The 15,149-nt window shown below is 30.2% G+C and overlaps 1 protein-coding gene across 3 annotated transcripts in view; it reads right to left on the bottom strand.

Annotated features, from left to right (window-relative positions):
• Positions 1-15,149, bottom strand: part of LOC143069171 (uncharacterized) — a 57,965-nt gene that overhangs the window by 29,087 nt on the left and 13,729 nt on the right. The window contains exon 1 of one of the 3 annotated variants that reach the window (XM_076243664.1): positions 7,043-7,339. The exons of the other annotated variants lie outside the window; for them this stretch is intronic. Within the exon in view, the coding sequence (XP_076099779.1) occupies positions 7,043-7,181 (139 nt within the window). The 5' untranslated portion in view covers positions 7,182-7,339. Of the gene's footprint in view, positions 1-7,042; positions 7,340-15,149 lie in introns of those variants that run through there. 3 annotated transcript variants of the gene reach the window in all.

Below are 15,149 nucleotides of genomic sequence, written 5' to 3'. Positions count from 1 at the left end.
TATATTAACTGAATAATTTGCAGACGTGACATTATCATTGTCTGTTCGTAGTTTTCAAAACTAATTTTGGATTTTACTATTCGATCGGGTATTAAAATAAAATTTTGTTTGTTATTTAACTGATTTATTGTTGAAATATTAATCGAATTATGTAATTTGCTCAACAAAAAAAAGTACAAAAAAAATTAGGTCAATTAAGCTTACACAACTGTAACCTTGAAAGTAGGTTAGTTAAAAGCAAAGGCAGAAAACTAAGTCATTTGAGCTTATGAATCCATTTAGAAATTAGGTTAATGTACCTTATTAAGTTTCAAGTTTACACAGAGAATAACGAATTTCAAAGCATGATGTCCAGTGGCAAACCTTACATAAACACAAAATAATGAAGATGTTTTGTGTAAATTGCAAAATAAAGAGAACAAAATCAAAATATTTGCTTGCTTGGTCCTTTATTCAGCAATAATATTGTTAAGAACAACAATATCTGCTGGCGAGCACTGAATTATTTGACCTAACAACTGCCAATTCGCCGTTTCAGAATCTAATGCATCCTGGGTAAAATTTTCAAAAGTGTACACCACAATGTCCTGATTGGTTAAAAATATCATATACAATGGATATTTAACCAATGACGTGGCGTTATTTTCATTTTGGGGTACGAACAATGAAATTACCCATAATTCTTTAGATTCAGAAACGGCTAATTGATCAAGTTTGGACCAGCAAAATTGTAAGAAACTTGATTTAAGACTAATATTTATTGATTTACCGCCAAAAAAAAAAATTGTGTCACGTCTCCTTTTTACGAAATTAGTCCAGACAGCAGTTTGATTTTTAAGGACCAATGGAAAGAAGGACGGATATGAGTAACACTATATGGTTAGCCAATTAATGACGGGGGCATATTAAAACAAAATTAATCCAAGTTTTAATCAATGCAGTGTTTCCTTTTTGATAAAGAAATATGAATTTATGAATTATACTTCAAAATTACTGTCATTATCCTTTCAGTCCGATAAAATATTGCTAATATTTATTAATTATTTGGATCTTAAGAAAAATCTGGCACAAATCTAGACTTACAAAATTGAGGCAGACAAGACCTTTGACAAAAAGTTATTGAAACATTCCCTTTAACTTCCAATTATACCTCAGACATATCAACCGACTTTTGGAGATATTACGATATTACGTATAACACAATGCATAAAATTTTAAAGATATTCTAAGTCCTTTTGTAAAACCTTCATTGTTTGAGCATCTATTTACAAAACGATATTTTGACAACCACTTTATACTGTGTACAATAAATCTTGAATAATAAATTTAGAATTTTAGTAATTTAAATTAGATGACAACTTACTGTATAAGTCTACCCGAATTATTTGCCCCATACAAACTTTATTTCCTGCCAAGTTATCTAACAGATATGTTGATGTGCCCCGTGGTTGTCTAAATGTTTGTATTGTTCTTGCACCCATCAGTGTGATTTTCAGACTAAATTATGACAGTAAATGTTTTATGTCTTTGCCAAATTTTTATTTTTTATATTACAAGTACTCTATCGCTTTGTTCTTCAATCCACATTTGTGGTGTGATATTCACTTTTGTGGCATGATATTCACTTTTGTGGCATGATATTCACTTTTGTGGCATGATATTCACACTTGAGGGTTGATAGTCAGCTCACAAAGAATTTTGCTGAATTCAGTGCTTAATCTTGCAGAAACTTGCAGTAAGGTGAGACTTTTTGCTGAATGTTGAAAGCCTCACAGTGAAAATCTGATTAAAAACAGCAATAAAAGAGATGTTCCTAAGCTTTCTGCATTTGTTTGCTGTGCATGTACTGATCTTTTCATGGATGAATACCCCAGGCCTTATCCTTTCTTTTCTATTATTCATGTTTTTTATTAATATTTTAACTTTTAATTTGATATACTGATGGAATTCAACACAGCTACAATGCAAATATATAGGTCACCCATACTCATTTTCAACATATAAAATGTAGGTTCTACCCAATAATTCATAGAGGTATACATCAAATCCAATGTGATTATTTTGGGTTATGCAGGCAACCTTGTGATGATCTTACTTATCAATAAAAAGGACCAGAGACCTTTAAAAATGTTCAAAATTATGTTATTCAGATTTTTGTTTGCTTTAAAGTGACCTGGTGACCAGAGGGAACTTTTAAACATGACCTTGTGACTTAATTGGTTATTCCTACTGGAGCCCCATATAGTGAAATTTAAGTTTGTAAAGATATTGATTAATGATTAAAAATGGTTCTATATATGACCGATTCTATATATGACCAACTATTTCTAGAAAACTGTGCTTCATATTAGCCAAGTTCAGGTAACATAATGAATAAAATTGAGAATAGAAATGGGGAATGTGTCAAAGAGACAACAACACGACCATAGAATAGAACTGACAACAGCAGAAGGTCACAAAAGTCTTTAAGGGCAAAGATGTTTGATTTTTCACCATTACTACGGTTTAATTTTAAAATGAAGACCCTTTCATTCAAGTTGTTCCACTTATGGATTTCTTATCCCTAACTAATAAACAATATGGCATGGTATGGTGCTATGAAGACAGCAGAAGACAATTAATGTCTTTCTTGTGACCTTCAGTGATAAAAAAATCTATAGCAACTGATTGTGACTTTTAAAGATTTCAATTTTATGTTGTTTCATGTAAATTCATCGATAAAATATCCATTTTTATTTTTAGAATGAAAATGTGTGGTCCACCCAGTTCAGAAAATTCCATCTAAATTGTTTTACCTGCATATTAAAGCAATTTTGCAGTACATTAAATGACAGACTGAAATAAACATAAAAGGTAAATCTTCTTTCAAATATCAATAAGTAATTTGCATATATGCTAATAAGGAATGAGTATTTCCCCCAACATATTTAAGATGTCTAATTAAATCTGAGTAGTTTAAAATTCAAATAAATGTTTATGTTGACCAATTTTTTCAAACAATGCCTGAATATAAAATGCATAAATTGAAACCAATAACCAATATAAGTAAACAAGTCAGCACTGCTTTTATTTATAACCCATCTCTTGGCAGAGTTACCAATTGCATACTTTATAGTACATTTTTACATACAAATTTATATAAATAGAATCCTACATTTGTCCTTTCTTATGTTTAAGTTTTACACTACTACCTAAGAGACGACTAATATTAGGAAGAAGAAGAAAAAGAAGGAGTTAGGGTTTGGTGGCAGGTGTGGCCTATGGTCCAATATTTCTAGTAATTCCTGTTATCCTTTTACATTTTTTTCAATGTATGTCAAGTAGGTAATAGTGACCTAGCTAGCTACTACTTCCTGAAAACTGACCTACTTTAGAGCATAGTAATTTATGTACAAGTTTGATGTCAACCATATTCAAGATCAGACACAGATTTTCTAGCAGGATGATTGTATAGTCCAAATTTTTAGACATTTGATATTTAGGCGTTCAATTCAAATTGGATACTGGCCTGCATTCCACCCTGGAAGTTAGCTGGAACATGCACTTGAGAATAACAGAAGTCTAGGGGGAAAACCCATATAAGACTACTGAAATATTGGACTACAGTTTCTCAATAATATGGGACTACAATATAATTCCGCAGTACTGTATTGAATATACTGGTATGTACTGGTATATATATTATAATGCACAGGTCAGGTCATGTTTTCTTATCAAAGACCCTTCCTAAAAAAATTTGAAACTAATATGCCATGTGGACATAAATTAAATTTGACAGGTGGAAAAAATATGACACCGGAAAACAAACTTCAATTAATTCATAAGTATAATTTTCAACAATGTACTGACTATTGTTTGGAACATAGAAAGTGTTATGGAATTATGACCTGCAAAATTCCAACAATATCAATTTCAAATTAAAAGAAAAAAAAGTGTTTTAGAGTTTAAAATTTGCTCTACTTTTGCTTTAGGCCAGTAGGCAACAATTTTTTTCTTATACTTATAATGTTGTGACTTATATTTTGGTATACATAAATCTATAGAAAAGGACAAGCAAATATATTATAAATATATATCTATATGATGTTTGGTTGATTTAAACTTCATAGTTCTTTTGTCAAAACAGTCATGGTTTTCCTAAGTATTTCCGACAAAGAAAAACTTTGTCTTTGTCAGTTTGAATGTCAGAGGAGTTTTGTAAAAGTTTGGAAATACAATACATCATAGTCTATCTTCCACAATCTATAATATTACCAGTATGAACAAAAACATAGTTTTTATAAAGACAAGAATAAAATAGCTATCAATTAAATAAAAGATATAAGTTCCTGAGGTTTTTTTTTTTGCAAAATTTAAATACTGGGACAGGATATGAAAATCTACCAGTATCAGTATGCACTACATAAAAGAGAAGTGTCAATAACAATCAGCAGAAAACAGAAAACTTGACAAAACAAGACTGAATATAATAAGGGATCAAAGTTCTGATAGATAGTCTGTAATTGAATGGAGATATCAAAAAAAATGACGTATCAAAGTTAAAAATTATCAACAATAACACCCAATAAAACAACAATCAAGCTGTGCCACTCAAAAACTGTCATCTCGAGAATGATCACATCATACATGTACATATGGATTTGTACATTAACAAATTACTCTTAGTTGAAAGGTTGTTCTGTTTTCCTACAAGCTGAGAAATAACATCACTATAAAATTGAGAATAGAAACAGGAATGTGTCAAAGGAACAACAACACGACCAAAGAGCAGAAAACGGCCCAATGGATCTTCAACACACTTTGTCTTTTTGAAATAATGCAGACCACAATTATCCAAGAGTTTTATATTTCAAATTAAGAAACTAAATCACAATGACCTACTTAACTGTATTTGTTTATTTCCCTCTAAAAACGATTTGAATTTCTGAATTCTTCAAGGTCGATTGGTTAAAAAAGTCAATTTAGAAAAGGGAATTGATCACAGGCATTTGTTTTCACTAATGTCCATTATGCTATTGATCTAACAATTAAAAATGCACTTAAAAAAACTCCTTCTTGATACATAAAATGTTAACTGCAACCTACCTTACAATTTAATCATTAATTGTGTATCTTCAAAAAGAAGTCTTTTACAAAATAGTTGTCAAGGCGTTTGCTTTTCCACAAAGTAAATATTATTGCAATTTAGAATAAATAGTCTTTGTTTAAATTATTCAAAAAGTTTTAAACACAGGGTAATTTAGAGCTTGGCATATTGGAAAGACGTTTGTCTATTTCAGAAAAATGAATGTTGCGCATCAGTTGTCATTTGCGTTTTTTAGTTGTGAGATTTTTACCTTTTATTTACAGAAATTTTTTAATTTAATATATTGATCACTCCCCAAAATGTACCTTCAAAAAAATATATAGCCGGTATCTACAAGGACGTATAACTGACATATACGTCCTTCGTATCTATGAATGTCAAGATTTTGCTTAACTTGATGAGAAAGGCCTCACGATCTTGTGGTTAGGTGTGAACATAGTCATCATTGAAGATCTTGTAACAAGTTAAATGATAAGAACAGCAATCACTGTTCTATTCAGATATTGGAGATTTTTTAGCTATTCTGTTCACATGGATTCATTTATTTTTCGTGGGTAAAAATTTCATGGGATTGATAAAAACTTGCATACTCGTGGATATTTGATTTTTTGGTTTGTCAAGGTGTACAGACATTTGTATGGAAAATTGTAACTCATTATTTAAATAAATATTCCCTTGTATCCAACAAATATTAATTAATCCCAAACTTCCAATATCTAGAAAGAGAACTTATTCTATTTTTCAAACTACTTCTTTTAAAATATTCTAATTTTGGGTTGTTAGTTTGACCTTACAGGGTCAAAATAAAAGAAAACTTAAAAATCTTTTATACAGACTTATTCAGAAAACAACTGCAGCATCAAAATAAATATATAGATGAAAAAAATTAATTCTAAGACAACTTAAGATTCATTAATGCTACTGAATCATTTACTCAGTGGATTCATTTATTTTTGTGTGTATCAATTTCCATGGATTGTGGAAAACTTGTATTTCGTTGATATGAAGTTTCGTTGTTTAAGCAAGGTCTAAATACATTCTTTTATAAAATTTGTAATTTGTTGAACTTTTAAATTCGTGCTTCCCCTGTACCCACAAATCCACGAAAATGTGTATCCAGCAAATATGAATGAATCCACATTATTCAAATAATCTTACTGTGGATTTGTTTGTATTTAATCATAGTTGTAATACCATTCAATTAAATAGAAATTGCCTATTGTGTGGATTTATTCATTTTCTTGGGTAATTATGGTACCAAGATTCATGGGTTGAAGAAATTGCCTAAATTGTGGATTTATTCATTTTCTTGGGTAATTATGGTACCAAGTTTCATGGGTTGAAAAGCAATTGTAATTATTGTGGATATATGATTTCATGGTTTCGTCAAAGTTTGTATACATTCCTATAGGAAATTTATAGTTCATTGAATATTTGAATTTATGATTCTTCTATCTATCTATCTACAAAATCAACAAAAATTGGTACTCGGCAAATAATAATGAATCCATAATTAAACCTTATATATGTAAAACCTAGAAATCAAATATTCTCAAAAATACAATTTTCCTCAATCCTTGAAAACTGGTACTCTAAATTAAATAAAAGAATTCACAGTATTATGTTAAAATAACTCAAGTTCTAAAAAATTTGAAAATTATTAATCGTTACCAATAATTAATTAAATGACGCCTGTAAAAACTTTTCAAAACTCTAAACAAACTTCTTGAAAAGATATCTAATTAAAGTACAAACATATAAAACGGAAAGTCCTATTCCCATGGTATAAATAAATATTATTCATTACTAAAAATCATTTTAATAAACTCATACAAACTTAGTAACAATAAGTAATAATTAAAAAATAACAGATTAACATATGTCAAATATTCTTAAAACTTATATGTTCAGTTAAGCAGAACTTTTCTATAACGGTAAAAAGACAAAATGGCTTACCAGAATAAAATGAACATGGTAGATTTCTTTTCCTTGGAAAATAATATGGAGAAAAATGATGGAGATGATGAAAGGCTAGGCCACCATGATGGTAGGCCCCTGTCCAAATTGGTTGCTGTACCAAGCAGTCCATTGTCATGATTTTTGTCCAGCCAGCTAATATTTAATCGTGGTGCATGGCCGTCGTCTTCTTTACTACTTTTGCTCAGGTATAGTTTATTGGCGTCTATAGATCTGTCGGGTCACGTGATTGGGTATAATCACTTAGATCGTACCCGTAACAATATACAAACAATTCAACCATAGAATCTACTTTCTGGCACAGGATCAAATTTTTTTCTCTACCGTTTGAAATGCAGGTAGATGTTCAAAGGACTCAATAACAACGGGATTTACTTCACAAAGATAAATATTTATATTAAATTGTCCCAGGTGAAACCAGGTCACCCATAACCCAATACACATTTAAACATCACAATCAATACTAATTTTTATTCAATTTTATCAGGGGGAAATGATATCACTTATGGATTTACTTATCTTGCTTTTGTCGTGGCATTTATAAGAAAGTTTGTAATAACCCTCCTACGGAAATGAAGTGTCTTAGTAAAGACTTCATATTTACTAACTAAAATCCCATCCCACAAAACAAGTCTTAATCAGATTTTGATAAATGAAATGAAATTTAATTTAAAAGATTTTGTAGAAAATCATTTTTCAAATTTATGAAACTAAGCTGAGAGTTTAGAGAATTAAATTTGTTTACAGAAAAAGTGAAAGATTTCGAAAGGATTAGGTAAGCTTTGGACCTAAATTAATTCCAAAAATCAAAAGTGAAACAGAATTTCCCTTTTTTGATAATTGGATGTTGAAGTTAAGTATCCAAGTAATCAGTGATATTTTTTTTCTTTTTTTTCAGCTCATTAGCTAAATGCAGGAGTACAAAGCCTTGCCTGTTTAACTCCCACATGTCGAAAAAATAATAAAAGCATAAACCATTTAAAAAAAATATATATTTAGAAAAGACAAAAAAAAAATGCTCTACACTTTGACAAAATTTTTTTAGGTTGAACTTTGTGTTCTATGTTAATCTAGCCTATTAAAATTCCTGATTTTTTTGTATCACCAAAATATGGCAAATATTTCTTGTTTTATCATCTTAATAAGGTCACAGTTAGTCAAAGTTATCAATTCCTTTAATTGACATGCAAGATAGGTTCAACAATTTACCTATTCCTTACCAAAGAACCTGAAGAATTTCACAAACTATGCAAATGTGATTAGAAAAAAAGAGGGAAATTTTAGAATAGATAAACTGTGAACTATTTTTACAAGTGATAGATATTTTAAAAACATGTGTGATATTCTTTATATAGTTTTTAAATCAATTAATACAAAAGTCATAGTTAATTTTTTAAGATATATGAATCTGGTCTAGTTTGAAGGAGGTGCATTTGTTACAAGATGATAAGAGGTGGAAATATTTCAATCAATTTTTTGTATTTTTATTTTTTGTGCTCGTTTTTTCCTTATATGCTGGTATTTTTTTCTGTTTACATAAGTGGCAGTAGTTCCAATTCAAAGAACATTACTATTACATGTATGTCCATATCACAAGAGAAAATATGAAAAAAAAATGAAAAAAGTGACTCTTTTTTAAGTCCTGGTCATTTCATCATAACTTGACATAAGAGGTTGTAAAAAAGAGTCCTATGTTTCTAGACCTATCTAATGAAAAAAATCACTGTATTTCTTGTAAAACACAAAAGTTATTCCAGAAAATATGTCATCAACATTTATTAATCGCTGAATAATCACTGATTGAATAATATCAACTGACTAATCACTGATTAATCAATAACAGCAGAAAACAGCCCATTTTAAGTCCACCAATGGATTTTCAACTCAGCGAGAGAATCCCACATCCACATGTCTGTATTCTACAACTAGGTCAGAACAACTAGTATACTTTCAGTGCCCAAGGTCCAATCAGTAGTCTGCACTTTTGTACTGACATGATCTTACCATATAACATTGTCTTTTGGAACATTGTGATTTCAATTTATTCTTTAAAGGGGCACTAGCTATCATGTTGACCAATTTGACTCAAATTCTCATATTTTATTTATAACAATGTAAAACATCTTTCCAAACTATGAAAAGTATAAAATAAACAATTTACAGGTCATGGTCTCAATAAGATTTAGCTTTGTTTCGTGTGAATTTTAGCAGTGACGCCATCTAACTAAACTTCGAGTTGACCTTCTATGACCATATAAGCGATGTAAACATAAACATAGATATAAATAGATTAGGCAACTCGTGCATTAGATTTTAATAGGTCTACTAAATTTTGTATTTTAGATTAAAAATTTATGTTTATCCTCCTTTTTTCTAAATAAGAATGATTTTTTGTGGATCGAATCAGTCAATCAAATTATTTTATTGCAATGAGAACCCTGGTCAAGGTCAGCAGATCCTGCTCCACTAAATATTTGGGGATCGAATGTCTCAAACAAAATCAGAATAAAAGTTTTTAGTCATTGCTTCATTTGATGTTCAATCGTACAACTGAAGTTTATCACAAATGAATTCATTCCTCTTTCAAAAAAATTAATAGGTTTAAAAATTCTTTGAAGTGTAACTAACAATGAAATAAAATCAATTTATATGTTAGAAATGATGTTCATAAATTGAAACAATACCAGCGTGGTGTAAAGATTAAGGCAAATCTGAATAGACATTTAATTGATTTGGTTATAAAGTTTTTGTTTTAAGCCATTATGTGATAGCCGTCTGCTGTCAATACTATGAATGAAAAATGTCAAAATTTGATGTTAAATTATTTGAATTGAATGATCCAATTGATTAAAAGTATTTTGAATTAACCTAGATTTTTGGTTATGCTAGTTTAAATAATAATAATAAATCTAAGTAATTTGTTAAATGAGGTTTGCAAAGCTTTTTAAATTTGCTGACTTTCAAGGAACTATTTGGTATGAAATGAAGAAAATAAATAAGTAAAAGTTTATTCTTTGATGCAGGTAATGATAAAGTTTATATCGAGATATCTATCCAACTTACTCTTGGTATTTTTTTTTCTTGATATAGTGATAATGATCCAGAGAAAACTACAGTAGTTTTACTCTGAAAAAAGATTGAATCTCAATAAATGAAATTACAAGTTTCAGGATATATATTAAAGGATTGAAACTTTCTTTTTGCTAAAATAACCCTTTAAATAAGAATAAATTGCTCAAAGTTCAAAAGGACTGTTTCCTTTCTACATTTTGAAAGATCTACAGATGAGTTTGTGTTCTTTAAACACACAGTTTTTGGAAGGTTTCGTTTTAGCTAAATCATGAAAGTTTGGTGTGAATTTTTTGGTTGTTTTTGTCCTTTTCTCTTTTAATGGTGATTCCTATATATCTTAAGCTATTTTTGATATGACTTGAAGATTGAGTTTGATTTTCATTTGGTTGACATACTTTTTTCTAGAATTTAAAACAGCCTTCAATCTTACAAAGTTTGATGAAAATTGTTCTTGTCCTGACTACATCTTCTTTATTTAGTCTTGATGGATAACTGTCTAATTGGTAGTTATACCTGATCTTCTAATTTTTAAATTCATTTACAGAAACCACCAAATAGAAATAACTGAACATTTCATAAATAACAAAAAACTGCATTTGTCTACATAGGACACACCAGGGGTGCTCGAATCCAAACAGTTTACTTGCCAAATCAATAACAATTTAAAAGGGCACTAGCTACGAGATATATAAAAAATCTAAAGTATGATTTTTTTGTTCAATCATTAATGAAAGTGAAATAGTGAAATAATAATTCACTTTTAGCAGCTAAAATGGTTCAATTTTGTCAAATTAAGCTAATAAAAATTGATAATGAATTATTCACTTGCAAGTGAATAATTCGACCTCATTAACACTGTGCTTAAACGGCTGTGGGTAACTTAAGTTATCCACAGCCCAAGATGGCGGACTCTAAACTCGTTGATATTCAATTCATACAAAATGTACCTTTTGCGACGTTTTTCATGCAGAATGTAAATATCTATAGGATTATTGAATAAAGAAATGACTAACAATTACCATAAATTTGTTAATATAGAGTTCACTAAAGCGCAAGGTCAACTTTAAAAAATGCATAAGATGTCCGTAACTTTTTGATCGAAACTAAGGAGACTGTCCGTAACTTTATTTTTAGATGTGGGTAACTTTTGATTTAAAATTTTAAGAATTATAATTTCAACAATTAGAAGACAATTAACATCATATTTGTAACCTTCGCAGCCGTTTATACTACTCATTCACCAACAAATGTGATTTTATTAACGCATCATACTTACACCACAGACGTTTTATGTGGGGTTTGTGGTACTCCATCCTGGATATGGTTTGAACTTTTATTTACTGATGTGCGTCTTATCGACGTTTTTCGCTTGTCAGACCAAGGCTTTTCCATACTCTTTAATGTTTTGAGTTTAATTACATGTTTGCGGTTTACCTTCACCTCTGTTTCTTTCAATGTGTATTTTGATGAATACTCTTCGACGCGGGTCGGTATTTATACATCCCACCAGTTAGATATTGTGTTATGATTTTTTGAATATGTTTCCTAGTATGTTTTTTTTCTCTCTTTGTATGTTATCAGGGGTTGTTAGACTATTAAATTACCCTGTTGTCCTACGTAGTTATTTATATTTTTTTTTTAAATTATGTCGAATTGTTACACTATGTTGACTGCTCTTTTCCATTTATTGTCACTGACTTTTACCTATTGTGTCTTTTAGTTTTATTTAGTTTAATGAGATTTAATGCAACTTGCATACAAATGAAATATGCAGCTAGCTGTAAAACTAGGTTTATTCATTTATACAAAATGTCCTCTTTTTTTTTTTTTAAGTTTTCCCATTTACTGTAAATCTTGGCCAGGGTGCCGCAATATCACCTTAATTGCGCAACGTCACAGTGTGTCCAGATTGACACCCTTTTTATTTTATTGTCAATGCTGATGGGATTTGTTTTTGTGGGGATGAGAGAAAAGTGTTTTTGGCTTTTTCAAAAAGACGGAAAAAGTTTGTGCACTTAAGTCTCGCATAGTCTATCCACTGCATGCCTAGACAATTTGGGTTCCCCTCCAAAATCCCGGATTCACTTCACGCTACCCTTGTCGTTGCTGGCAGAAAATCAGTAAGTGTATACATGCTACATGTATGTGTATTCTACTTGTTCAAAAATAAAAACGAACAATGATGTTTTAACAGTTTATCTGCTATGATCGGAAACAACCCTCCGAACTAGGCGATTCGGGTACCCCGACGTTATACAAAATGAGACCCGAGTTTTGCGGATTTATCGTGATTTTTTTCATATTTTCCCCAATTTTGTCTTCCATCGATACAATGAATTATATCATACTAGACATCTACTTCGTTTTGTGAATATGTATTCGATGCAATCTCTATCATCAGTTTAAACATTACATCCGCGTATGTCGATTCTTTGAAAGTTACGGACATCTCTATTGGTATGATGAAAAAAGTTACGGACAAGTTGTTTTGAAGTTACGGACAGCCTAAGTGTTTTTTAAAATCGTGCTGTGATCGTTTATTTTGTAGAATTTAATCACCTTTCCAGTTTAGGGGTTTCCCTAAACGATTAATACAACTTTTAAATTCAGTTGTTTAATTGATGCATTCGTGGTATTGTTATTCTATAGAAGAAAAGTATCTAACCGACGCAAGGCGGCTCCATCTTGGGCTGTGGGTAACTTAAGTTACCCACAGCCGTTTAAGCACAGTGATTAAACCTGTATTCAGGTGACCTTCAATTTAACTCCATAGAAAGAGATAGAATAATGCATGCATTGTCCGTGAACGGTTATTTAAAGGAAAAGAGTGTCAACGATGAAAGTGAAACAAAGGATAATATCTTCTTCTTACTATTGGGCTCACCATGGTCAAAAATTATGAATCCCTGGACTTGCCTTCAAAAATCCTTAGTGAGATCCCAGCTTGACTGAGTACATGAGTATATGAGTACATGAGACCATGAGAACATGATTACATGAGAACATGAGTACATGAGTTTGAACCCAGTTTTTGTTGGGACCCTGATATTGATTGATTTTTTATGGTTTGTGTTAATGCCACTTTCAGCATGATTGTACTATTTCATGGTTGATTGTTAAAGTTAACAGACCATGTTTGAGGGGACAAAGCCAGATATAAACTTTCCATGGAAAAGAGATGTGCCATTGCTAACACAACTGCTCACCAAACATGTCAACACAAGTGGTTCCACATAAACTGACTGACTCAAAATCTAACCACCCCTGTTGCAGGACACAGCACACTCATAACTTGTTTTATAAACCTTGTGGAAGCAAGACAAAAAAACCAACAACAAATATTTCTTACAGTGATGTCAAAGTTCAACTTGAAATTGGAAATATAGTACTTCTATGTTCGCTATGGTATTTTTTGGAATGTAACTTTGATTGAATAGTATTCAATGCTGTCTCACTAAAGGTCACCAACACTTTTTTTTTCAGTTTTCGATTATTGAAAAAAAAATGTGTTATATTATGAAATAGGAATATATAAAAAGATAAACAATTAAAATCACACACCAAGAATCAATTATTTTTCTAAATTTAAACATTTAAAAATTAAACAAAACAGATTATACCTGGCCCTAATAGTTTTGATGTGAGAACATAAGAAATCGAGATTTTAAAGCATCAAATCTAAAATGGAATGAAAAAAAAGTAATTACGATCTCAGATTTCGTTACTGATCAAGAAACTGTATTCAATCATATCTGCAATTTCATGGTGACTTTTTTTTTAAATTTAAAAATTATTTTTGTCACAAACTGTCCGATTAATTAAGTCAAAACGTATGTACTCTAAAACCTTGATTATGTACATAAATAACAACTATACTGGATAGTTGTTTAAACATCTTCGTTAAAAATAAACAAAATTTCTAAAGACTCTGTTTAACAACATAAATAAGTAACTTCCTTCCACACAATGATAAAGCTGAATTTAAGAACCACTCCCTGAACGATTTAATTTACTTCATCTATTTAAGGATTTAATTATACCTTATCAATCAAGATTTAAAAGATTGAAAAAAAAACATATACATATAACCGCAGCCATATATAGATTATTTACAAAATCTTGTCCTTGTACTCCAGTAACTATAGCTTGTAAAGAAGAGAAACAATCGTCAAAATAATGTCAACCTTTTGACAACTATATCGGTTCTATCAAAAATTATACAATGACTCCTACAAATGCTTTATCCATTTCGAAATAATGACGTTTTCATTTAATTTTTAATTTCGAGTACTTTGCATGTACCGAAAATATGATCAAGGCCCAATTATCTGGAAGTAGTTGTGTCTTCTGTGAGTAATATTAAATGTAAAAATAATTAAAAGATGGGAAAAAAATTAATACATATAACCACAGCCATATTTAGATTATTTACAAAATCTTGTCCTTGTACTCCAGTAACTATAGCTTGTAAAGAAGAGAAACAATCGTCAAAATAATGTCAACCTTTTGACAACTATATCGGTTCTATCAAAAATTATACAATGACTCCTACAAATGCTTTATCCATTTCAAAATAATGACGTTTTCATTTAATTTTTAATTTGGAGTACTTTGCATGTACCGAAAATATGATCAAGGCCCAATTATCTGGAGGTTATAATGTCTTCTGTGAGTAATATCAAATGCAATATTAAACTGACTGTTAGCTTATCATTTGTGGTTTTACGTGGGAACCATGTTGCTCAATTTAAATTTCATTCAGTTTTTTAGGGCTATTTTTTGTCTTTGACATTGTTATTCTTTTGCCTATAGTATCACCTGATTGTTTATAGAATTATTTTTCATCCCTCCTCCCCCTTTAAGGTATCTTTTTCCTACATTTTACTAACCTTCAAGAATTTTATATGCCACTATCTTGTTTCTATGTTAATGCTGAACATTTCAATCTACAATGACTTTCAGTTTTATTAACAATAAGATAATCCCACTTTCTCAACCCGGATCATTTCAACCT

Source organism: Mytilus galloprovincialis, chromosome 3, assembly GCF_965363235.1.
Source record: "Mytilus galloprovincialis chromosome 3, xbMytGall1.hap1.1, whole genome shotgun sequence".
Classification (NCBI taxonomy): Eukaryota; Metazoa; Mollusca; class Bivalvia; order Mytilida; family Mytilidae; genus Mytilus; species Mytilus galloprovincialis.
The sequence above is the reverse complement of the archived record's forward strand: the minus strand, read 5'-3'. Positions and strand labels throughout refer to the sequence as shown.